This window comes from Coffea eugenioides, chromosome 10 (genome assembly GCF_003713205.1).
Source record: "Coffea eugenioides isolate CCC68of chromosome 10, Ceug_1.0, whole genome shotgun sequence".
NCBI lineage: Eukaryota > Viridiplantae > Streptophyta > Magnoliopsida > Gentianales > Rubiaceae > Coffea > Coffea eugenioides.
In genome coordinates this window covers 10,615,278-10,638,940 of record NC_040044.1, presented here as the reverse complement: position 1 = coordinate 10,638,940, position 23,663 = coordinate 10,615,278, and the positions used below count along the sequence as shown (strand labels likewise).

General features: G+C 35.5%; 3 protein-coding genes across 6 annotated transcripts; 2 read left to right on the top strand and 1 right to left on the bottom strand.

Moving 5' to 3' along the window:
* Positions 1–343: 343 nt before the first annotated feature.
* On the bottom strand, positions 344–7,107 carry LOC113748716 (tubulin-folding cofactor E). Its single transcript, XM_027292257.1, has 15 exons — positions 6,715–7,107; positions 6,062–6,232; positions 5,740–5,786; positions 5,097–5,243; positions 4,919–4,993; positions 4,372–4,481; positions 4,154–4,290; positions 3,985–4,046; positions 3,217–3,324; positions 3,100–3,134; positions 2,012–2,077; positions 1,531–1,622; positions 1,373–1,449; positions 1,211–1,288; positions 344–686 (listed from the first exon to the last, which is right to left on the bottom strand). The coding sequence occupies exons 1-15, from the start codon at positions 7,079–7,081 to the stop codon at positions 588–590; spliced, it is 1,671 nt and encodes a 556-aa protein (XP_027148058.1). The 5' UTR covers positions 7,082–7,107; the 3' UTR covers positions 344–587.
* A 1,085-nt stretch (positions 7,108–8,192) lies between these two features.
* LOC113749102 (tubulin-folding cofactor A) lies at positions 8,193–12,317 on the top strand. Of its 4 annotated transcripts, none has more exons than XM_027292760.1 (5): positions 8,217–8,321; positions 8,411–8,504; positions 9,412–9,568; positions 11,019–11,105; positions 11,851–12,317. In XM_027292760.1, exons 3-5 carry the CDS (start codon positions 9,413–9,415, stop codon positions 11,947–11,949), a joined length of 342 nt encoding a protein of 113 aa, XP_027148561.1. In that variant the 5' UTR covers positions 8,217–8,321; positions 8,411–8,504; position 9,412; the 3' UTR covers positions 11,950–12,317. The 4 variants fall into 4 exon arrangements, with proteins under 4 accessions (XP_027148558.1, XP_027148559.1, XP_027148561.1 ...); XM_027292759.1 differs by having other exon boundaries at positions 9,384–9,568; XM_027292757.1 differs by lacking the exon at positions 8,411–8,504 and having other exon boundaries at positions 8,193–8,321; positions 9,384–9,568.
* Positions 12,318–21,143: 8,826 nt separating this feature from the next.
* On the top strand, positions 21,144–23,383 carry LOC113750411 (transcription factor bHLH18-like). Its single transcript, XM_027294385.1, has 4 exons — positions 21,144–21,447; positions 21,557–21,702; positions 22,366–22,731; positions 23,306–23,383. Exons 1-4 carry the CDS (start codon positions 21,144–21,146, stop codon positions 23,381–23,383), a joined length of 894 nt encoding a protein of 297 aa, XP_027150186.1.
* The last annotated feature ends 280 nt before the right edge of the window (positions 23,384–23,663 follow it).

The following is a 23,663-nucleotide window of genomic DNA, read 5'->3' as shown; positions in this document are numbered from 1 at the left end:
GACTTTGGTGTTAAAACGTTTATGTTACTAAACTATTTTGAAAGTTTCACCGTAACCTTGGCGTTTGGGTTATTTCTAGCTCCCTGTCACTTTGTTCATCTTCCACTAGTAGTGCTTCGATTTTGTTATGACAGTCAATGGCACTTAAATTCCTGCTAAAAAGACAACAATACACAGTGAGACAACCATCAACTCCTGAAATTGGTCGCACTCAGAAATAAATTAAATTCCTGTTAATCAGAAAACAATACACTGAGACAACCATCAACTCCCAAAATTGTTGTATACACTTACCCAAAATTGTTGTTTTTTTTTTTTTTGACAAAAAAAAAAAAAAAACTAGACTGGCTGTATCACGTAACAAAATGCAGCATAAAGCAGAAAACACCTTGTGCCTTTTTTTCCCTCTTGGTTATATCAATAGCGATGTCCCCTTTGAAAATCATAGTCATTGTGTAAATTGCAGCATGACCCAGGCATTAGAAACAAACGTATAGACACCGCAGGATAACATGACGTGCACATATTTGTAACACTTGAACTGCTATTTAAGTTTCTGAATCCCCTTCCAAATTGCAAGGACTGTATCAGTTGACCTCATCAACAAGAATGGTCGAGTCGTTCCCAACCCCAATTTCCATCAAAGATGCCATGTCGTCATCAAGTAATGTGGGTAAAGGGGTGCCCTGCGTGTTTCATAAAGATGTCATTAGCAAGCACAAAGAATCTAAAAGCAGAGCCTGGAATTTACATCTTCATTGACTCAAGAAAAAAACCACTCAGCAATATATGGAGATTGCTTCTGTAGTCTTATTTGAGCATTAGCGACTCGTGAACTTCATTGCAAAAGAGCTGTTGCCCTGGCCTGAATTCCCAGTCATAATGGTTACTCAACATTTGGATGACTATTGCATGTCATTGTATTTCAAGGTATATTTCATATGGGCAAGGAAGTAATCCCAAAATTCCCTAAAATATACTTTGTGCCAGATAGATTAAAAAAAAAAACTGTCTGAAAAGAACCAGCAGGGAATGTCAAAACAGGTCAGGCATGGTTCTCAAGACAAGCCTCAATAGAGCACAACTTTTACAACCAAGAGTAAAATTGGATAAGCAAAGGTGAAAAGAAAGGGAGAAAACATCATTAGCCTTATCCGAGTACTAATAGGACAAATAATCAAAATGATAACTTTTGGACCATTGTACTAACCTCTTCTTGAAGAAACAGCTTTGGCTTTACAGATTTTAATTTGAAGAAACTCTCACAGAGGTTCTTCAATTTGCCAACCTAGATAAGCAACAATATTTAATATGGGTAACTTGGAAAAAGAATCTCAGAAAGGACATGATCACAGTAGCATATAAACATCACCGTTGTTGTAGAAGGCAGCTTTTTTGTCAGGGGCTGCTTTTCACCAATTGAAGATCCCACACATTTCAGGGTGACGGCTGCACAAAGCAGGCGTAAGTAGGGAGGACATACATGTCTTGCGTTGCTAGAGGAAACCTCAAAAGTTAAAAGAACCGTACAAATAAGTCCTGAAGACATTTTCTGGGGCCCGAATACTCCAATTGGTGCCTTTACATCCTCAATTCCATGAAATCTTTTAAGCTCAGCAAACCTGTAGCCATTATCAATCCCTTACAAATCAGGGCTGTAGCCATTATCAAACCTGTAGCCATTGTCAAACTGCTAATTTTCGAGTACCACCTAACATAAATGAAATACTAGAAAAGGAAACATGAAGTACAGAAGGATTACTAAACTGAAGAAATCTAGCCGTCTATGTGTCTTTCATAAAAATGTACGTGTCATTTTAACAATCAATAACAAGCCTTACATAGAAATTTAAGTGTTTCACTAGAGGGAAGATTACAAATCCATTTCACTACACACCTGTTTTGTTCTTTACATTTTTCAAAGACAGAAAGAAAACATCAAGTAGACATGTTTATCATTTTATGCATTCAAAAAAATCTTGGAAAGGACTGCAAGAATAACAAGGCAAACCTGGGATGGAGACGCATGAGTTCTTCCACATTGTCATTGTACTTGGTCATAACTAAGCGAACATACCTGCAAAAGTATTTTGAGCAAAAAGAATATGCTTATCAATCTCAGTTTCCAAGACTAATCAACATAGAGCAATCTGACAAACTAAATTTGTACAGCGATATCTACTAAATGATTTTTTTTTTAAAAGAAAAGGGATCAGAGTTGAGGTCACAAGAATTTCTGTTTATATTATCAAATTGAAAATTTCTGCATTTCGTACCTCTTTGTCAAATGGGTTGTTGCACAATGTTACAATAGCAATCACCTGAACCTTTTTCAATGATTAAAACCAATATATTATCTACCTCTTCAAGAACCATTCTGTTAAGGGGTCTGCTTAATAGAAATGTTTCTAACAATAAGCCACCAGGCCTGTTGCCTAATCACTTAGCACTCGTTCAGTCTTCTTGAAAGGCTGAATTTCATATGAATGTCAACTTCCAGAAACTAGCAACATGTCCACAGATGAACAAGTCTCCATACAAAAGCATTCCTTTTAGTTATTTTCTTTTCCATGTGATTGATGAAATGCTGTGAAGTAATGTTCACAGGACAGGTGCATCAAGCTTTCACCAATAACTACCAATAAGCAGCTTTTTTCTGTGACATAGGGCTGACAAGGCTCAACCAAAAGAATAGTAAGATGTCTTTTCAGAAACAGATGCAAGATTCTTTATTGATTTCTAAATGTCGATCACCCCTAGGAAACACATGATACTAGTCTCAGCTAAAAGGAAGGATGTATGGAGGTTGTTCCTCCAGGATGAGCAGTCAATGGGTGAACCTTAGCACTAATTTATTGACAATCAGCAAAGTGATAGTCGGAGTGAAATTTGAAGACTAGAAAACTTCCCTTCTCAGTAGCCTAGTTGCAATTAAATAAGCAACAGAATGTGAAAACTCAGATGTGCACAGATCCCATGACAAACCACTAAGGCCAACACATATCAAAGTTGCAACTTCAGATGCCTAAAAGACATGGACGCATAATTATTTCAGGTTACAGACATTGTTATACAGAACTTATAATAGCAAAGATATACCGAATCTCAGAATCCTTCCGTTCACGTGGACTAACCTGGATAAAGGAAGAAAGAGATTCAGAATTTGATACTTGTAGACATCAACATATTCGAAACAGAACCATTTCTAGAATTTACCTCGCTTCCATTTAAAATTTTAACATTTGCCAAACGGGCAATCAAAACAAATCTTGGGACACCGTCTTTCCCAGTATCTGATACTGGGTTCTCAGAAAGTCTTATATCCTGGATGAAAATGGAGAACAACCAGTTGACATACAACTTGCTTAAAAAAAAAAAGAAACTTAAAGAAAGTCAAATAGATATTGCAAAATTGACCAAATTGGTACAATAAAAGTTGCATTTTGACAAGAATTATTGGGTTTGTTGGATATGAGTTTATTTGGATGGTTTATTTAAGATAATTACTGTAACACTTTTTGTGATGTGATGTATGTGAGATAAAAAGGTGATTGGAATTTGTGAAGCAAATTATTTTATTTGAAATCATCTCAATCCAAACAAACATATTGTTGCATTTTGACAAGAAACTGTTGTTTGAGACACTTAACTAACAAGTGGCATGAAATTTGACAACAAACTCAACCAACCAAAGCCATTTCTTTTCCCCATTTAACTCATAATCTTACTTAGTTCAGCCCTTCAACTGATGAAAGCAAAGCAACCTTCTTGTGCATATCTTAGTTGACACAAAAACTCACTCAGCAAATTCAAAGTGGCTTTCATTTTGATTTGTGAAACTTAATTCATCTTTACAGCTTTATCAAAAATGTCCGATGCAACAATCTTCAATCAGTTAAAGTACAGCAATTACTAACACAAACATTTCCCAACTTCAGCTGTTGGTTTTGGTTTTAAGGCCAAATCAAATAAGAGAACCCTTACAATCAAGCTTGGGAAAGAGTTCAATGAATCAACAGAAGCCAGATCTTTGATGTTGTTACCTCCTGGAAGATGCGAGATAGTAAGAGCAAGCAACCAAACAAAATTTCAGAGGAAGGAAAAAGTTGACATATAGTTGTCTAGAAAGGGTTGAGTGCAGTTACACAATTACCTAGCAGAAGGCAGTGCAAACTTTGAAAAGGCTTAAAATTTCTCCCAACTGATTCATTACCAGCTCCATCTGATGTACTATGTTCGGGGTACCATATTTCATTCAAACTATTTTTGTTTAACAGAAGCTGCTCCAAACTGAAATCAGGAGCCACAAGAGTAACATCTGATGATAGTACTTAGATTCAGTAACAATAAGAAGACACTTTTATCTAATACCTTTTTATTTTTGAGAGCTTCATAATTTCGTTCCAATCAGCTAAACAATTTTCTTCCAAGTTAAGAAGATGCAGATAATCAAATCCTTCTACTCTCATGGAAGATGATAGCTGGACAAAAGACAAAACATAAATAATCCATAATAGTGGTTATACATGAAATTTAGTAAATTGAATGCAATCTGGCATGGAGACCTCTTTTGAGATAACAAGTTTGACTACTAATGTCGAGAAAATTGGTTGTTGCTGGTCTTCCATTTCTAGATCATATACAAGGATAAGAGCCAACTCTCTAAGAAATTGGGCTGAGTGATTATCATGGTAATTAACTGTTATTTATATTTTTATTCAGTGTCTAAACTCTGCCTAATGCAGCTGACTCATTGAATTACATAGATCACCAGGTTAGCTCATCTCATACACTTTTTTGCTGGTTCACAATGCAAATGTTAGTGCAATGGTCCTTTTTTTTTTTGTCACACCAGATTTTCAGGAACTTTGAGTGACAAATCAAAGGCAAAATATCATGGCAATGGGAAAACACTGACCGTAATTTCTTTTATATTGTTCCCTATCAGATGAAGCTCCTCTATGCATGGAACTGAATCTTTAAGCATTTCAACCTGCCCAATGAGATCATATATTAGAACAGGTATCATCACACGTTTAAAGAAAGGAAAAGCATCAACAACAAAAGAAACTTGAACTATCAAGAGGAGCCCACACCTGCTTCCAGTTTATGCCGATATGGTTCAAAACTAGAATCCTTATATTGTGTAGCTTGGGTATCTCAACTGTATCATGTAACATTGAACTGTGGGATAGATTGAGAACTTCAAGTGCAGGTAACTCTTTACATATGATGCCAACATCCTGCATGAAGATTTTCCTTAGACTGCAGTTACTAAGCTTCAAGAAGATTTCCCTCTTTAAGGATAACAAGCACATTATTTACAATGATTGCATATGAAAGGGTTCAAGAATCTCAGGAAGTGCAAAGGATGAGCTGATGTATGGTTGTATACTACTGATAGGATCTGATCAAAGCTAAAGTTTCCTTAGAACACAAAACTCATAATTATTAAGAGTCATTATTTGGCCATAGGCATTTCTCTATTACAGATTAGTTTGAGTAGATATGTGTGCAACAATTCTGCATAACAATATACAGAATAAAAGTGTTAAACGGATTATAATGGACATATGCAAAAGAGTGCAGAGACCATTAATATCAGGATTATTGGGTAAAGCATGCAATCAATATGAAAGGTAGCAGTAATCAATTATCACTATGACAAAAGCTCTAACAGGTCATCATTTTTATCCCCCAATTTTTTGGATGTATATCTTTACCAGCAAATGGACATACTTTCCAATCAGAAAGCAGATTCCCAGTCAAATCCAGCTGCTTCAAATCTGCAATGAATCCAATGTAAGATCTTCAATAGTCATAGGTCTCACAAAATAAAAGCTGGCCGGGAGGGGGGAAATGTTTTGCAAAAGAAACAGATATTGGGTCATAAAATCAGAGAGGAAATAGAACAAGTAAAAGGATGGCAGAGAAACATCGAAATACTTGAAAGGCTTTGACTACTGAAATTGAAAATTGTGAAACATACAAATGTGGAACACTGTTAAGAGAAGTGGAATGTAGAATATACAAAATGACTGACCATAGAGGCCAAACTCACTTGGTAGAGTATTACTGATTTGGCCTGAAGGTCCAGGAGAGCTAACCCCCAGAAAAGAGAGTGACACGCCCGTCAACTCTTCAAATCTACTCAGCTTGTTTTGAATTTTTTCTTTGCCAAGAAGCTCAATTGATACCCGTTTATTCGTTGAAGAAAGCACATACATCTCATCTGGAATATACCACAGAATTACACTTAAAACCTATATATTGCAGTTGTCATCTTTACAAACATGAAAACGGATGAAAAGAAAACTGACAAAACGAAAGAATACAACACTAACATGAATATACATAGGAAAATAGTGACAAAAACAATAGAGGTATAATCACAGTAGCAGCATAAATATTAAAAACTCTACATTGCATTTCACATTTCAAGGAAACATGAAACAGTCATTATCCCTTGAACCGCCATTTTCACCAAAACAAAACAAAGAACTGAAAATGCTTTAGGCAAGGACTAAAGATACAGCCATTGAAGCAGAGAATACAGCACCATCTCTAAGCAACAACAAGAACTCCACACCCCATTTCACGTTTTCAAAAACCACCAAAATCCTGTCACGTTTCACCAACAAAAAAAAAACATAGCGTACAACCTTTAAAGCACACAGTACAACACCCGATTCAACTTTCGGATATGCCTATTACCTTCTTCTTCTTTAGTGGAAGTGCCACGATAGCGAACTTGAAGGGCCTCCAAAAGCGTGATCCCCGAGCTCAAGTTATGCGGGCGGACGAAAGACGCTGTCTTGAGCCCTCTGGCTTGGAAATACTGGACGCCATTGTGCGAACCGTCGTGCTTGCCTTGGCCGTCGTCGTCCCAGTCGACTCCGACCCATGTCCCCGAATAGCCTTCCACGGGTCCCACGTACTTGACCGTTCCGATTCGCCTGGTGTCGCCGGTGGAGTGAACTCTCTGCCCGCTCTTGAATGCAGATGCAGAGTCTGTTGCTCCGGGTCCGGATTCTTCCCGGGTTGGTTGAGGAGGCAAATCGGAGCTCTTCGTCGTCTGCATTGTGGTGGAAGCTAAACGACAGCTGAGTTGCTCCCAATTCAGTCACAGTTTAAAAATCTGATGAGTCGGTTTTGGATTGGAGTCCTTAAACTGTACGGGTGTATTGATTTCGAAAGTTGAAGGGGGGAAAATATTAATGAGGAAAGAAGAAGGGGGGGGGGGGGTAAAATGTATTCTTGGGAAGAGGAAGAAAAGCAGAAGAAAGAAAAGAAGGGCAAAATAGCATAAATGATTACTAAATTAATTAAAGTAATCCATTTTGATTGTTGAATTTTTGAGGAAATGTCACGAATTATCACTCAACTATTTAACAATTCATTGTTTTGATTATCAAATCGTTTTCTTTTTTTTTAGCCAAAATGGTCATTCAACTGGTTAGAACATATATTTTGTGACAAAAAAACATATATGTTTTCATTTGTCGAGTGGCTTAAAAATAATAGTTTTTATTAATTGAATGACAAAATATATGTCTTTTTAATAAGTTAAATTACATTAGCAAAACAAAAAGTCTAGCGGTCAAAATAGGTAATTCTATACAGTTTGGCAACTATTTTTGCTATTTACTTCAAAAAAGATTGATTATTCAACTAATATAAATGTAATTGACAAAATAATAATAATAATAATAATAATAATAGTTTTGGAGAGAAAATTGTATATATGATTTTACTACGTGAGTGACAAAAAAAATAAAGTATTTTACTAGTTGAATGACAAAATACACGATTTTCTCAATTGAATAATTATTTTGACACAAAAATATGTTTACTATTAATCAAAATAGGAGAATTTAGCCCTATGGGGGTGGTTTAACGATAAATGGGCTCTTAAGGATTCTTGTGATTTTGGATTCGAATCTTATCCTGAACTTGAACTCGTGACTCGTCCGGAGTCGCTGCCTGGAGCCGTGGCGCACTCCTCCTGTTTGATGTGTTGGCTCGGTCCTAAGGATTCGAGTCCGAATATGTTCAGGTTATAAATAAAAAAGAGGGTTTAAAATAGTTTGATGATGATTTGTACTACTATGTACTAAAAGTCTAAAACAAAAGAAGGAAATGAGAAAAGGACAAGGCTGTGGAGGAGTCGAAGCCAAACGACATCGCATGACTCCCTGAAGATTGGAGAGAAAAAGGGGAAAAAGAAAATAAAAGAGCATCATTTTTCGAGTTCGTCTTTGGTGTTCTCTTGGCTTCACTCCTCTGCCCGCATCTTTCTTCTCAAAAACCCAACAAAATCCGTAAGTGATTCATGAATGCCCATTAGTTAATCAATTAGTCTTATCTTTTTTGCCTGTTCTATGCTTTATTCCGATTTTCATTTCCGCAGGAAAGAAGGGGAAAGAAAATCGTTGCACATCTTTGCTGCTAATGCACTTATAATTTGTATACTTCGTGTGCTCATTTGTTTGCCTAATGTAAAGGTTGGATTTTCAGCATGATTTGTGTTGATTTTTGGGAAGGGCTTGTGTGTTTGAATTGGGTTTATGTTGTTGAATAAAGTAAAGGGTTCCAACTCACTCAGAGATGAATGAGAAAATGGAAAACCTGCAAGTTTCTCAGATTACGAAATAGAAACATGGGGTTGTATGTTCCTAAGAATTCAACTTCTTTTCGTTGCTTTCAGTTTTGAATGCTCTTAGAGTAAGATATTGCAACACATTGTTTTGAATTGGCTAAAAAGATTTGCCCTCTGAATTAACTGGTTAGGTATCGGCAATGTCCGATATTTTCGAGAAAGTTGTAAGCAGAAAGCCTGAGCTTCTGGGAAGTGCAAGAATGTGATCTAACTGATTTAAAGCTGGTAGCGATATTACCTACATTCCAAGTGTTAGGATTTTTTCTTTCTTGAGCCTGCAAGAGGAAATTTTGATCAATCTCAATGTGCTTTAGTTTTGTGTAATAACTCTCTATTATCTCTCTCAAAAGAAATTGCAAGCAATAGAAAGTTTTCTCAAATTTTGGTCGCTTCAATTAGAAATACTCCGTCAAATCTGAATTTGGTTGACCATAACAGATAAACAATGAAATTGTCAAGTTGTTCGCTTACAAAATATTGCAAAGAAAGGAAGTGATATAAACAAGAGATAGATCATTTGTTAGACTGCATTAGGCTGTACTGATACGAGAAACGGTATTGAAAAGAAAGAAAAACATTTTTCGAGATCTATTACTCTATTTTCCACTTATCCATGTATGTTTATGTTTTTCTGTAATTAATAAATTGAAATTCTTTTGTCTATTTGTCTCTCTTTCTCTAGACATGCACACACTTCACATACTTTTTTATATTGGTTTTGCAGGGAATTTTAATTTGACAAAATTGTGCAGAATGGCGTCGACAATGAAAAATCTGAAAATAAAGACTTCAACATGCAAGCGCATAGTCAAAGAGCTCCATTCCTATGAGAAAGAGGTCGAGAGAGAGGCTGCCAAGGTTGCAGACATGAAGGACAAAGGAGCTGATCCGTACGATATCAAACAGCAGGTCCTGCATTAGTTCTAATCATATAGTGGTTTCTTACAGCACGTGTAGGTATCAGACTTAGCACAGAGTGCCTTTATTAGTCATTATGTCAAAAACAAATAATCTTTATTGTTTATCACAAAGTTGAGGAAAGAAAAAGGAAGATAAGTGACGACATGGCATATGTTGGCGTCAAGTGTTACTCATAGCAAGCTTGATCTCCCATAGGGAAAGTAAAACAGAACAAAATTGGAGATCCTTACAACAAAAGAGAAATTCCCTGAAGAGTGATGAAAGATAATAAGTTGCCAGATGGTCAATCTATCCAAAATCACTTGAATAAGCTAATGACATAATAGTTTTGAGAGTTACCATGTTTGGGAATTTTTGTCTACCTAATACGGGCCAAAATCATGTCTTCCTTTTATGGAAGGCAGTGGGAAACATCAAATTAGGTTTAGAAACCACTCCTTCTTTTGAGACTTTTGTTGTTGCATCATTTACTGCAATCCTCTTGAATAAAATATTAGATAAATGATTTCAAGTTTGGTCCTTAAAGTAGTCATTGAGGAACTATTTTACACTGTCCTGCACGTTCTTTTGTATCTGGAGTCTGGAGGGGATGCATGCGAATGCTGTTTAGTTTTTCCTTCTTACTTGTTCCTATGCAGTTAGTTTACTTTCTGGATCACTGCCTTTGACTATAAATCTTTAGCCTTTTGGTTGGACCAAATGATCAGGAAAATTGACAATTCTGATCTGTTGCAGGTGAACCTCAACAATAAGTGGTGATCTAGACTTTTTTTAATAGTAAAACTACTAAAGCTGTCTGGTTTGGGAACTTACCCAATTTTTGGTTATTTTAGCCTGATAATACCAATCAAGGCTTTCCTATAAGCTATTCAAGATCCTACCCATTATTTAAAGACTCTAGTCATGAAAGTGTCCACTTCCCTCCTTTCTGTAATGCTATGATGGTTTGTTCCAAGTTGCAAATGTTAAAGCTAGTTATGACTATTAAGAAGGAAACTGAGGGACAAATATTGTTTCAGTCTTTCCTCACAAAGTCAAGTTAGCAATTGGAAGCACGACTTGTATTGCAATTGAGGAAAAAACCATTGTGTATGCGAGTGTTTATTGAGTATATTAGTTCAAACTCTAACTTTATACCCTTAATTTGTTCTTTGCATTGAGGATGGGTGTGTACATCGTTTGATGCATGGCATAGTTGTAAGCTTTTTTAGTTGGATATATCTGTTATGCAGAGTGGGTCTTTAAATTGTTCTGGTGACTTGACTCTTAAGGATCGCCTGACTGCTTGAAGCTTGCTTTTGATCAGTGAGACAGTTTTTACTTGACAGTTAACAGATAGAAGCTGCGAAACTTGCTGTTTGAATTTTTTCTCTAATATTTCTTTCTTTTGTAGTAGAGTATCCTATTATAACGTTCTTGCAATTGATGAATTATGCAGGAAAATGTGCTTGCTGAATCTAGGATGATGATTCCTGATTGCCACAAGCGTCTGGAAGCTGCCTTGGCTGACCTGAAAAATATTCTGGTAAGTTATATGTTGATGCTTAGTGTATCAGCAATTTATTTGAATTAGCTGTAATAATAAGCTGAAGTGCCTAAATGAATATAACTTCTGCAATTGGGAAAATGAAACCGTAAATTTTCTGTAAAATTCACTTGCTCCTATGTTTTTGGTGGGATTCGAGTAGAGTAAGATACTAATTTATTTTGGGGATGTATGCTTCGTGTAACATGATTTCTTGATTGAGGTGCTATATTGGAGTGAAATTTATCTTTCCGTCCTGCTTTTGATGGATGTTCACTGTTTGTAGCTTGAAAAGAGTTAACTTTGGATTTTGTATGATACGTATTTTTGATGCCGTATTGCATAGGATGGAATATCCCATCCTGCCAAAAGAATGATGAAACGTTCTGACTAGTTGTTGCAGGAAACTAGGACTTGATTGCATGTTCAGTGCATTTCAACTTGAGCTTTTGCGCTACATCTTAGTTGGTCATTTTACCTTTTCCTGATATCATTTACGTTTTTCAAGACTGGAGATTACATAATTTGATGGAATCTTTTGTTGAATTTTACTTGATTCACTCAGACATAGCTAGTTGTTTCTAATGCTAGAGGGAGATCACTTGTCTGGTTCTGGTTTGTACTAGATTCCTGGTTCTGCTTCTGTTGATTGCTTTAGTGTTTCGTTGGAATCAATTTGATAATTCAACCGTTTGGAGTATAAGAGTTCTGGTTGCTGACTGCTAGTCACACAATCTTGTTTCAGCTTGAGTTGGAAGAGTCAAACCAAAAACATGGTGCAGAAGTTGAGGAAGCAGAAAAAGTGATAGCAGAGGTTGAACAGTTGTTTCAAGCAGGCAACTAGTGTCTAGGCTTTTCCTGAAACCGTTTTGGTCTGTTAAGTCTTACTGGAATTTGTATGAATACGGAATACCTATCCACACTTGCAGCTAATATCTGATCGGGCTCTAATGGGATATCAAGTGTCCCTTCTTGTGTTTGGGATAAATGATGATCTGTTCATCATTTTGTAAAATATTTTTGCATTTACTTTTACTTTCTTTTTCTCCGTGAAGGTTTGCTTTGTATGCTCCGAATCTGTTAATTGGTCTGTGAATCAGACCTCAGCTTGCATCTTTTGAAATTATTGATTAGCTGCAAGTTGTATGTAATGATTAGTCTTTGAAAGATGAAACCATTGATGCAACTTGAGAGTTCAGGATAATTTGTCAATGGGATCTTGTTTTCTGGAGGGACTAATGAGCCTGATCGAGACTCTTAATTGACATTGAGATTTGAAAACAACACTTCCAACTAGGTACTTATGCCCACGGCTGGAATTTCCATTAAGCCTCGTTTGCTAGCATCTTGCATGTTCTATTTTTTTTTGATGACCAAAATCATGACCCAAACATCAAAAAACAGTTTTACACATATTATGGTTCTAACTAGCATTAGAAGCTATAAGTGGGAACTTGAATGGCTTCTTTCAGTAGTTTCTTACCGAGGAAAATGATTTCTTGGAAGCTTAAAAAATCAAATTTTGTTACTATTGTTTTTTGACCATCAGCCTGTTTGCTCCTCTTTATCTTACATTATTTTGAATATCATAAACTGATGTTCGTTTTGTTTCTGTGATTCATTATATTTGCCATTGTCGTTTGTGTGGAATAAACTGATCATAGTTTCATTGGCGTTGAGCATTGTTCTTATTGTACTATTACTGCTAATTAGTAGCTAAAAGCATCATTAGAGTTACTTGGAAATGAATTCTTGAAATAGCACAATTCCTCATGACTGGAAGAGCTAGCTGAAACCAACCTCCTACGATTTCGACTATACCTTTGACAATCTGAGATTTGAATAACGAAAGTGACCTGATCGCATTCACTTAAAGAACCACAAGTTTTTAACATGTAAATAAATCAGCCACAATTGGGGTATCCATAATCCTTTTTTTTTTTTTGTAACTTTCTTTTAAATGCAAGTAAAAGGTCTCGAACTTGGGATCTCTCATTTATACGGTTACACTCCTTCTTCTTTTGTACCATCCAACAGTTAATAGCGCATATATATATATATATATATATATATATATAAACACACACACACAAAGTATGCTTCATGGTCTTGTATTTTAGATATTGTGATATAAGAAATGTGGTGACATATATACTTTTTAGATGAAAGACACTACAAATTTACTTATACAGTATTATACCACAAGCTATACACAGATTATTTCTTTAATCCTCGTTTCTAGGGATGTACATGCTTGATAAAGAAATGGTCTTTCTCTGAAAAGCATTGTCCAAAGGTGAGGGCCATGATACAGAATAATAGAAATTTGAAGGGTGGGTGAGACAGACTGAGAGATTTCAAGAATCTTAATCAATGTTAGTGATAAGGATTGGGGAATTCGAGGAGTTAATTCATTGCTTATCCACAAACACAATTCGATGAGGGTTGTCAATTATTCAACGTCCAAAATTGGATTACACTTAATGATTGAACCAATTTTGGACTCTAGAAGGCGTCATTGCACATGAACAATTCAAAGCCAATTTCGTGGATCATGTGAGCTGAAATCGCTCAGGACTGATGATGCTTCTCAACACTTCAAGAAAGGCATAATTTGTACACTTTGAAGTTAATAAAGTAGTTACTTTTAGACGCAACTCAAAAGTATTGTATTCCAGCTTTACTGCTTTAGGGTTGAGGAACAAAAACCCAATCTGGAGACATTATTAAAAATGCTGTCTCCTAATAATATGTTGAAATTTGACTTTTTGGGTGCCTAAATTGACAACTTTCTTTCTTGCCTTTCTTTTATCTTTCTAGTGCATTAAGTTTAGGTCAAATTGCACCCCCATTTCCAGTTGTAAGAAACTGTACCCTCGTTTTTTGTTGTTGATCATCAAAGAGGCATGTTAGATTGGATACCCGAACATGGAATGTTCCATATGAACTTGAGAGACTCTGGCATTTTCTCACCTATACACAACAAAATAAATTAAATGCTAAAGAACAGTTGTCACACTAGAAAAACAAGAACATGCCCTGCAATATTTTGTAAGTCACCATTTGGTATATTGCAGACCGTAATTTATCCCAGACAATTAGACAGTCATATCAATCAGCTAGGCTCTTGACATTTCAACAGCCAAACAAGATGGAAAATTATTCTTTTTTTTTTTTTAAAATTTAATTTGGGTTTTCTTTTCTTTTTTCTTTTTTTTAAGGGCTAACCCCGTACATAGGGGAGGGAGCCACTTTTGGAATTTTATTAATAAGCTAGAAAAAAAGAAAAGGGAGGGAGACATAAACCTGAACTCCATAATTACATGAATTTTTGAAAAAAGTCGCGAAATTAAGAGTACTACTCCTTTTTATAAGTGATTTGAAAATACCTAAGGCTATCCTCGTCCAAAAGAAGGAAATCCTAAATTATCAATTTATTTTTAGATAAATTAGGATAAAGTAGGATATAGATAAAATAGCGACGAATGATAAAAAAAAAAAAAAGATCCCCGTGAACCATCCTTGGCAAAGCTGAAAAATGATCATAAACCTTGTTAGTAGCTTCAAATACCCCAATATTAGCCAGCCTATCCGCAAGTTTATTAGCCTCCCAAAGGCAATGGGAAATCTGGAAAAAGTATTGCTTAAATTGAATCAATTCATCAAAACCCTCTGAACATTCCATGGAACATTGACACGGCCGCCCTCAATCATATCCACCAACACCGTTGAATCTGATTCAATATGTAAGGCCAAAAAACCTTTTTGAAAGGTTGGTTTTTCTTTTCTTGTTGACAATTTGATCAAGTTGGTAATTAGCTTAATTAGGTACTTGTTAGTGGACGTGCATGCTTCACACCGAGTTGAACATTGAAAGGATGCAGAAACAACCTTGACTCTGGATCTCCATAATCAGCCTACATATCTTTAGCTCCGTATAATTATCTACACCTCAGGTATAAACTGGATTCTTTAAACATGTTCTTTAGGTTGATGCCTTTCACTTTGCCTCTAATTGACAGTAACCATAGTTTTGTTGAAGTCACGATCTTTGGCTTTGCTTCATTGGATGGTTGTTTTCAGAAAAACTTGGAAGATAATCCAGGCTACTCTGCTGATTAATAAAAGCTTAAGATTAAAATATAATGAGGTCTTACCAGTCATTGTGCAGAAGCTCAACTCGTGTTGATTATATGTGTCATGTGCTGCTATCACATTTACTTTCCTATTTTAATTTTTTTTTTCACAGAGATGCCTGGTCATATATTGTTGTGGTTTAGTCCAATCTTCTTCCAATAACCTACATTTTAGAACTAGAAAAACATGTTTCTATGAGGCAGATATTGTTCAATTGCATAGTCTAGCCTCAGAATTAATTTGAGCACTGAACCTTGAGAAAATACACCACAATCAAATCCTTGACTCTTCTTAACCATTAGGTTTAAGTCAGAGGGAGAAGAGATTCGCTTGCATTAATAAGTCTTGTAGATTCTAAAGTGCTCATTGCTTTTTTTTTTTATCTAGACAGGTGGCACCAGCCATCTGTGGACTTTTTCGATTTGTATAAAGTAATGGACTAATTCAACTTTACACTTGCTAATTAAAGTTTAAGGTAGACAATGAGATTAAGTTACAAAGTGGAGTTAGTCCTAATGGAGTTGCAGTTTGCTCAAATAGTCAAATGTACACAGGTAAAAGGAGAGTTAGGAGAAACTGCTCTAGAGTAGATAGCCAAGGATACCATTGATTCACAGCTTCACACCACATGGAGTTAATGTATATTGATTCACTTCATGGTCTATGTATTGTATCTCATTCAGTCAATCAATGTTTGGCATATCAATTATAAGCTCATATGTAATGACCGATGTGATATGGGAAAAAATAAAAATTTCTCAACCAATTAAGATAGTAATATGTTTGACGTAGTAGTTTTTTAACATTTTAGATTCTCGAGAAGGTAGTAGTACTATATTTGCATGAATGATAAATGGAGAGATAAACCCAATATATTAACGTGTAAACAAAGAAAATGGAGATATTATATGTTTTATTGCACTAATTAATGAGGTCCTGCAACCGAATTGACTAACACTGCTTTATACATGGCTGCAACATTTATTAACTCAGAAAACATTTAAAAAAAGTTTAAACAGATTAGATGCACATTTAACGAGGGCATGAGAGAGACAAAGAAAGATATACAGGATCTGAACATATATTTTAGAAGAAATCTTAGTATATATATATTTGTGAATAACTTACTTATCTATGAAGAATTTGACGAGCTTGAGAACTAGAAACACCCTGCGATACAATGCTGGAGCCAAGTCTGAAATGTTGACAGCCGCATGGCAAATAAATGGTTGGAACCCCATGTCATGAATCCGGTGAAGCTAGCTACCAGCAAATTTTTTTCCCCTCAAACCCTTCTAGAAAGCACAAGAAGACGACGACATGGTATAAAGCCATTCATGATTCTCACCGGCCAGTGCCCCATTCTATAACATTACTTTCCAGCTTCAGCTTTGACGTTGAGTAACAAAACTTAAGCACTAAGCTAATCATTGTCGTAGACTAAAATGTTATCCTCTACACACCTTATCATTTGGCCACATCATTCATACATACAAGATCAATGCATAAGTTGACGTAGTAATCAATGGATGTTCGCTCAATTGGGATGAACAAACTACATCTTTTTAAAAAACTAATTTTTTTAAAAAAAAAAGATTATATATTCGAATCTTACTGCTAATGCCAGGACTGTAGTGTGATGATGACTGGAGATGAAACCACTTGAATTTTATATAAACAAAAAAATATGACATAGTGATTAGGCGATCGTATTAGTTGCAAAACCCCATCAAAGTTGGTTTCCTTTTTCGGCTACTTAAATTATTTGATCATGTTGACTATTGATAGCAGGCATGTTTGCAATTAAGATCCCTCAACAAGGATTACATAATGATGATGAAATTAAGGCCCTCATGATGTTGCTTCTTGTCAAAAGCTACAGCTACACAAGAGAATTAAGTGCACGAGCTAGTACAGTTGGCATGGTAGCTGCACAGCAGTGCTTTTTTGGATTGTCTAAAGGGTCACCACTCGGTAGATTTTCCTCTGCAAGATGGAGGCCAGTAACTGAAGATTGAACAGATTTAGGAAAAGCGTTGAAACAAGGTTACCAAGATTTGAGGAAAAAAAAACCAACCAAGTCTAGTAAACACACAATTGCAGTATAATTGTTTATCCAACACAGTTGGACATGGTTTTAGTAATCAGGACCAAGACAGTTCAACAGATTAGGATTAATTTAGTGTTATCCCTGTTGCGGGGAATCTTCTCTGTTGACAAATTGATCAAGTTGTAAACTAAGTTAGGTAATTTAGGCTTCTTAATTTATGTGCATGCTTCAAATCATCTTGTATATTGAAAAGAAGTAGAACCATTCTTGACTTTAGATCTCCATATTCAATCCTTGTGTTTCTGGCTCCTACCATGATCTATACCACAATTAAGCTGGATTCATTAGAGTAGTCGAAGGCGTAGTTGAAAAATTAGTTTTGCAAGAAGAAACCATCTGTTGACCATTACAGTGTGCCTCTCCCACTGTTTATGCATAACTACAGTAGAACCAGAAATGTTGGTATTGTCTACAATGCTTTTTTTTGTTTTCCCCCGATGATAATGAGGATCAATTCCACAAGAGAGAATTTCGGAACCCTAAATTACCTAACCTAGCTTACTCAACTGTAGTCCCATATAAAACCAGGTTGTTGAACATGAAGAAAGTCATCTACTGTTGCATGACCAATACAAAATTTTTGACAAGAGCCCTAGACTACTAGACTTCGTAGTTGAAGTAAGACTATTCCATGAATTTGAAGAGAATATGTAAATCTTAGCTGCAAACACTTGAAAAAAAAACATCAATCAGCATATATGAATCATGATGGGGGCTTAAACTTTGACAGAGGAGCTTTTGAGAAAAGTGATCAAGAAAACCTTAATATAATCATAGAATTGGTTTTTACATATTTATGTACACAGTTTATATACAAGTTTTTGTTATGATAACATAACTGCACTGGCATCCCTGGAAGTTAAGTTCCCTATATGAGAATTGCACTAGAGACCTCTCCATTTTCAGCTGTAGGATGATTTCTAGCTCTTTAATCATCCTGGGACACTAGCTAAAATAGATTTGAGTGTTAATTTTTTTAGTAAAAATGAAACTAATCTGAAAGGTATCTATCCCTTTGATAAAACCAAAATTTGAAATCTATAAATTCAGTAAAGTATTAAGTCACTAAAGTGATAAAATTCTATATGTTTGATAACTAAGTGAATTTAAGTAGTGATTGAAATAGCGCACACAATTTTATCCTTGAAAAAATAACTGCCTTTGTTTGACTGTCAGAGAGCAAGGAAAGTATATGTATGGATGAGAGAGAGAGAGAGAGACTAATGAATATGTGTGGTGAAATCACAAAATTCAGCAAAATAGTTTCACTTAAAAATTTTGAACACAAATTAAACCGTGCTTAATATATTAAATTGTAAGGCATTTCTATTATCAAATATGTTTAATTCAAAAAATTTTGAATGAATTAGTTTTCAACATTAAGTAAAGTAGTCAAATTAACATGTCCAATATAGGAGCAATATATGTGAATATGCGCATTCATAAGGTGAGTTAGGCGAGAAAAGACGAGAAAAATCATACATTTATTGATGCACTGCATGTACATTTATCATGTTCAAAATTAAGGTAATGAGAATTAGGTTTGTACAAAATTTTGAAGTGCATATAGATCTTGGTATTGGTAATATATTTGATAGCGAAATACAGCTAAGCAGAAAACATCCAATTACTTGACATGATGGACAGTTAACGGCTAAATTAGGTTATTAAACAGTGTCTAAGCCTTTATTAATTTGCAATGCTTGAGACTTGCCACCAATTAATTGGAGTATTTCCAAGTTTTGCTTGAGACTTGCCACAGCCAAACTTTCCTATAATAAGTTTAGTTTAAAGATTCCTGGGGATATATCAGTTCCGTTTTTGGTTTATGCTTCTATGATAGTACAAGCTATATTAGTTTAAGAGAGTAAACAAACCTTCTATGGTTCGAAATCTGCAGCCAAAATTTAACCACAAAATTATGTCCATTTGGCTACCAAACTACTTAAAAAGGTTCCATAATCAGATCCTCGAGGTCTGCATGATCATCCTTAGCTTCAAGTCAGAAGCTAAGCCTAATTAAACAAAACGGTGGAACAAAAATCAATCACCTACTTTCAGAGGCCAACCAAAATATATTTAAGCATATCGAACACACAAATTATGCCCATTTGGCCGCTGAACTAGTATTTAAAAAAGTGCCAATCAAATCCTTGAGATCTGTGTAAACATCATTAGCTTCAAGCAGAAACTTAACCTAATTAATAAACAAACAACTAAACTTTGAAATTTGATAATATAGACAAGAGGGTTCATACTGGCTAGCTTGCATTTATTTGTAACAAGTCTTCTCTATTCTGCAAACCTGATCTGAAGAATTACCATCTTTATATTTTCTTTTTGGTTGATATTAATCTTTTGAATTAGTTGGAGTAATGGGCTTGTACCTTTGTATATTATATGCAGATTTAAAAAGGAAACCGTACACCACGACGCGATCACACTTAACTTCTTTTGATGTTTGATTATATATTTATTGAGTGCACACTCCATTAAGCTCTTGTCCAATAATGTCAATTACAATTGTAGGGAGAGACGAGTTGGATAGTATGGGTGGGAAGACGTACAAGTGAGAAAATCTTTCGTTTATACTTAAAAAAATATTAATTACAACTGTTAATGTATGAAATGTCAATCATTCTAAGTGATTGTGAAAGTTTGAAAATTAATCATAATCGGTACAGATTTGATAAGATTAATCTTTTTTATATATTGACTGAAATACATACCATATATTAAGAGAATCCACATTCTTTTCATTTGAACCCAAAATAAAAAGAAGCCGAGAAGTACTGACCATGCAAACTATTCATAAACTATTCATAAAAAGTGTATACTAAAAAAGTGTGTAAACAAGGAAGGTGGCATTCTCATGAACGAAACAAAGGATAGAAGAAAAGTCGTTCTGTTGAATAGGATTTCATTCTTAAAGATTGAAAAGATTTACAGTCATATGTTCTAAAGATCATAGCTATTTTCCTTTTCATCATGGCCGGTGGCTCCAACGTATCTGTGAATGGATAGAAATTCCTGTGCTTTTGCACTAAAGAATCCCAATTTAATTGCTCACGTGTGGGTACTGTGTAAAGAAGAGCGCCTCCATATTAACAGTGCTCTCAAGAGAAAGATAAAGGCTATTCAAACGACCTGCAATTGTAGTCCGTACGTCCACACTTGCCACAGAAAGAGGTCGAATACGAACCCCTTCCTAGACCAGTTGACAAGGGCAGAACTTCAAGTCCATATTCTTTTATGGAGGTAAGGTTCCAAGCAAGCATTTTTTGCTCTTCTTTTGACCTTCAATTTCCGAAAGCTAACCCAGCTGCTTGCCATTTATTGACAGTCTTGATACAGGCGAGACGACCCTTAATTAGGAGACCTGATTTCTTGGACGCTTACATCTACCCATAATCCATGCTTTTGCACTATTCTCGATCCAATCCAGGAGTTGAGAAAGGATAGAATTGGGTTTTTATTTTTTCAAGCAGTTGGCTGAATTAAGAAGCAGAAACATAAGTTGATCTTCATTATTGGTGAGCTCCCAATTCCCTTACCTAAGCATGGCCTTTTCTCGATGGTTTCTTTGTTTCACAGCTCCTCGTCTTTTCATTTATCAATTCCTATGATTGTAAAAATTGTATGCTGCATCATTTGTTTCTTGAAAATGTCGGTCATAAAAAGGAACAGAAAATTTATGAGTATTTTTTTTGGGGGTGTTACAAGTACATTCTTGTATTAACTTTCTGTCTCTTGATCACTCGTTTCTTCTGTGATTTGATAATTCATAGGGCATGGACATGGCCAGCTTCAACAATCAATTTGTAATCAACTCAAAGCAGGATGACCAAGTTGATGATGGATTTTTTGACATTAAACCTTTTCTTTCTGAGGTTTTCCCTGCAATATCATATTGTAATTCAGACAGTATTCCGATTCAGATGCCTCAGACTTGCATGAAACAGAAATTCAAGCAGCTTAACGACACCAATTTGAGCCCTACACACCCTACAGTTGAATCAAATCTAAAGGGCTCATCTCCATTCTCTAATACGCAACTTATTTCTTTTGGAAAATCAAGTCCATACTCATCAGATGGTGAGAAATTATACGGTAAAAGTTACAAATCATCGAGTATTACATGAAATTATAAACTTCCCACATTTGATGAATAACTCTTCTGATGAGAACCATTTCCATTTCTCAGAAGATGAAATTGTTTACAATAGCAGAAGCCCCATAAGGAGAACGCCAATTCAAGCTCAATATCATGTTCAGGCAGAAAGGAAGCGAAGAGAAAAGCTGAGTGACCTCTTCATAGCTCTTTCAAAACTTGTTCCAGGCCTCAAAAAGGTATTCGTTCTTTAGCTTAAATCTGGCGCATAAAATTTTTCTACATCTCCTTTCTTTTTCATTCAAGAATTGATACACAGATGATCAAACCAGTGATTATTAGCTGCCCCCAGAGACAGTAAAACTTCTGATCCCCATGAACATGGTCTTATGCTGTCAATTGCCAAGACTGATTACTGTCATCTTGAGAAGGCTATGTAATTGTGTGAAGTAAAGCGGAACAAACACAAGGCCTTGTTTTGCCTGTAGTGTTAACAACGCTGTTATCGTTATTCATGTTTTATCTCATCATATTCCTGGCCCTCAACCTTCGGTAAACAGCCCGGTGGGGGATCCTATCAGCACATGCATCTTGTATTTAACCTTTTCTCGAAGATTCGTAGATTCATGTGCTACAAGAAACTGCAGTCATATTTTAACGTGAAAGCAAGCGGATATGGCCTTATTTGATTTATGAAAAGTTAGTCTAGTGATGTGATCCAATTGCGGCTTGAGCTGCTGATGACCATTGGATTCCTCATTTAATATGCATCATCAAACTTCAGCATACATTTTGACAATATCGAATGAGAGGTTTATTAGCAATAGCATACATAATTAATGTGAGTTTATTAGCTGCAACAACATCATTTTATTCATCAAATTCATTTCGTTGAAATTCAGCTGGACAAGGCTTCTGTCCTTGAAGATGCAAATAAGCACATTAAAGAACTCCAAGAACGTTTGAAGACTCTGGAGGAAGAGAAAAAGAACAACTCCACAGCACCGGAAATCATGGTAGAAAGATGTATTATCTCTACATGCAGTGGTAATACTTCTTCCTTCAAAGGCGCCACACTAGAACTAATCCCTGAGATCAAGGTCAAAATCCAGGGCAAAAACGTGCTTGTAAAAATCCTGTGCGAGAAAAAATACCACGGATCCATATCAAGTATGTCAAGTGAACTTGAGAAACTACATCTTACCATCCTGGATACCAGAATCTTAAGATTTGGTTGTTGTACATTTGACATTACTCTTAAGGCTCAGGTACTTTCTACATCCTTTCTCGAATTCTCGACTGAAATAATCCCCAATGGTTTCTACTAAGATATATGGTATGGAATATGGATACTAATGTTTCTGTATCTTCTTTCCTAAATATCCTTGGTTTACCATGTACTTTGCTAATCCTTCAAAATATTATGAAATCTTTCATCCCAAAATTCCAATCCTGCAATACAGCAATTTGACATGATAAGCAAAGAGCTACTACTTCTATATATTTTTGTCTTTATTCTTTTCCCTCCATTGTTTGTAACAGTAATTAACAACCTAACTTTCTCCCTATTTGGAAAGGGGCTACCGGCATTTGGAATGGGAATAGCCAATTAATCCCCCAAGATTGAAAAAGTAAATTTTTTTGAGAAATTGAACTCCTTTTCTCTAACTTTCTTTGAAAAATAATTTTTTTGGTGCCACAAAGTTTTCAGATAGTTTAATTAAGCGTCCTTATGTCTTTTACTGCAATAATATGTATGTGTATGTATGTATGTATAGTTCTACTTTCAGTCGCATACTGCATATAATAACCTCATGAATTATCTCCATTACATTTTTGCAGATGGACAATGAATTCTCCGTAACAATGAAGGACATTATAGAGCATCTTCAACAAGGCATATTCCAATTGCACTCATGACGCTCTAAACAAGTTCGTCTCTGAAGATTATGTCCACTTTAATCCCCCAGTAGCTGGTCACTTTCAAAAAAGTAATTTTTTTGTCAAATTTTTCTCACCATAACGTCTGTGTGCAGAACAAGGCCATTTTGCTCATCACTTGTTCTTAAACTTTGTTAATTACCATCCCTGTTTGCATGGTGATCTTTGACCATGTTCAATTGCCTACATGTGTTCCAAATCCATGAACTAAACCAAGTGAAAGTAAGCTTTTTTGGACGTTACAACAAGTAGTTGACCT

Coding starts and splice junctions, on each gene's coding strand:
- LOC113748716 (XM_027292257.1), bottom strand. CDS start 7,081: ATGCAGACGACGAAGAGCTCCGATTTGCCTCCTCAACCAACCCGGGAA. Junction 4,291..4,371: donor AAGCTCTCAAAAATAAAAAG/GTATTAGATAAA, acceptor TCCTGATTTCAG/TTTGGAGCAGCTTCTGTTAA. Junction 3,325..3,984: donor ACTCTTTCCCAAGCTTGATT/GTAAGGGTTCTC, acceptor ATTTTCATCCAG/GATATAAGACTTTCTGAGAA.
- LOC113750411 (XM_027294385.1), top strand. CDS start 21,144: ATGGACATGGCCAGCTTCAACAATCAATTTGTAATCAACTCAAAGCAG. Junction 21,448..21,556: donor AAGTCCATACTCATCAGATG/GTGAGAAATTAT, acceptor TCCATTTCTCAG/AAGATGAAATTGTTTACAAT. Junction 22,732..23,305: donor ACATTACTCTTAAGGCTCAG/GTACTTTCTACA, acceptor ACATTTTTGCAG/ATGGACAATGAATTCTCCGT.
- LOC113749102 (XM_027292757.1), top strand. CDS start 9,413: ATGGCGTCGACAATGAAAAATCTGAAAATAAAGACTTCAACATGCAAG. Junction 9,569..11,018: donor CGTACGATATCAAACAGCAG/GTCCTGCATTAG, acceptor TGAATTATGCAG/GAAAATGTGCTTGCTGAATC. Junction 11,106..11,850: donor CTGACCTGAAAAATATTCTG/GTAAGTTATATG, acceptor ATCTTGTTTCAG/CTTGAGTTGGAAGAGTCAAA.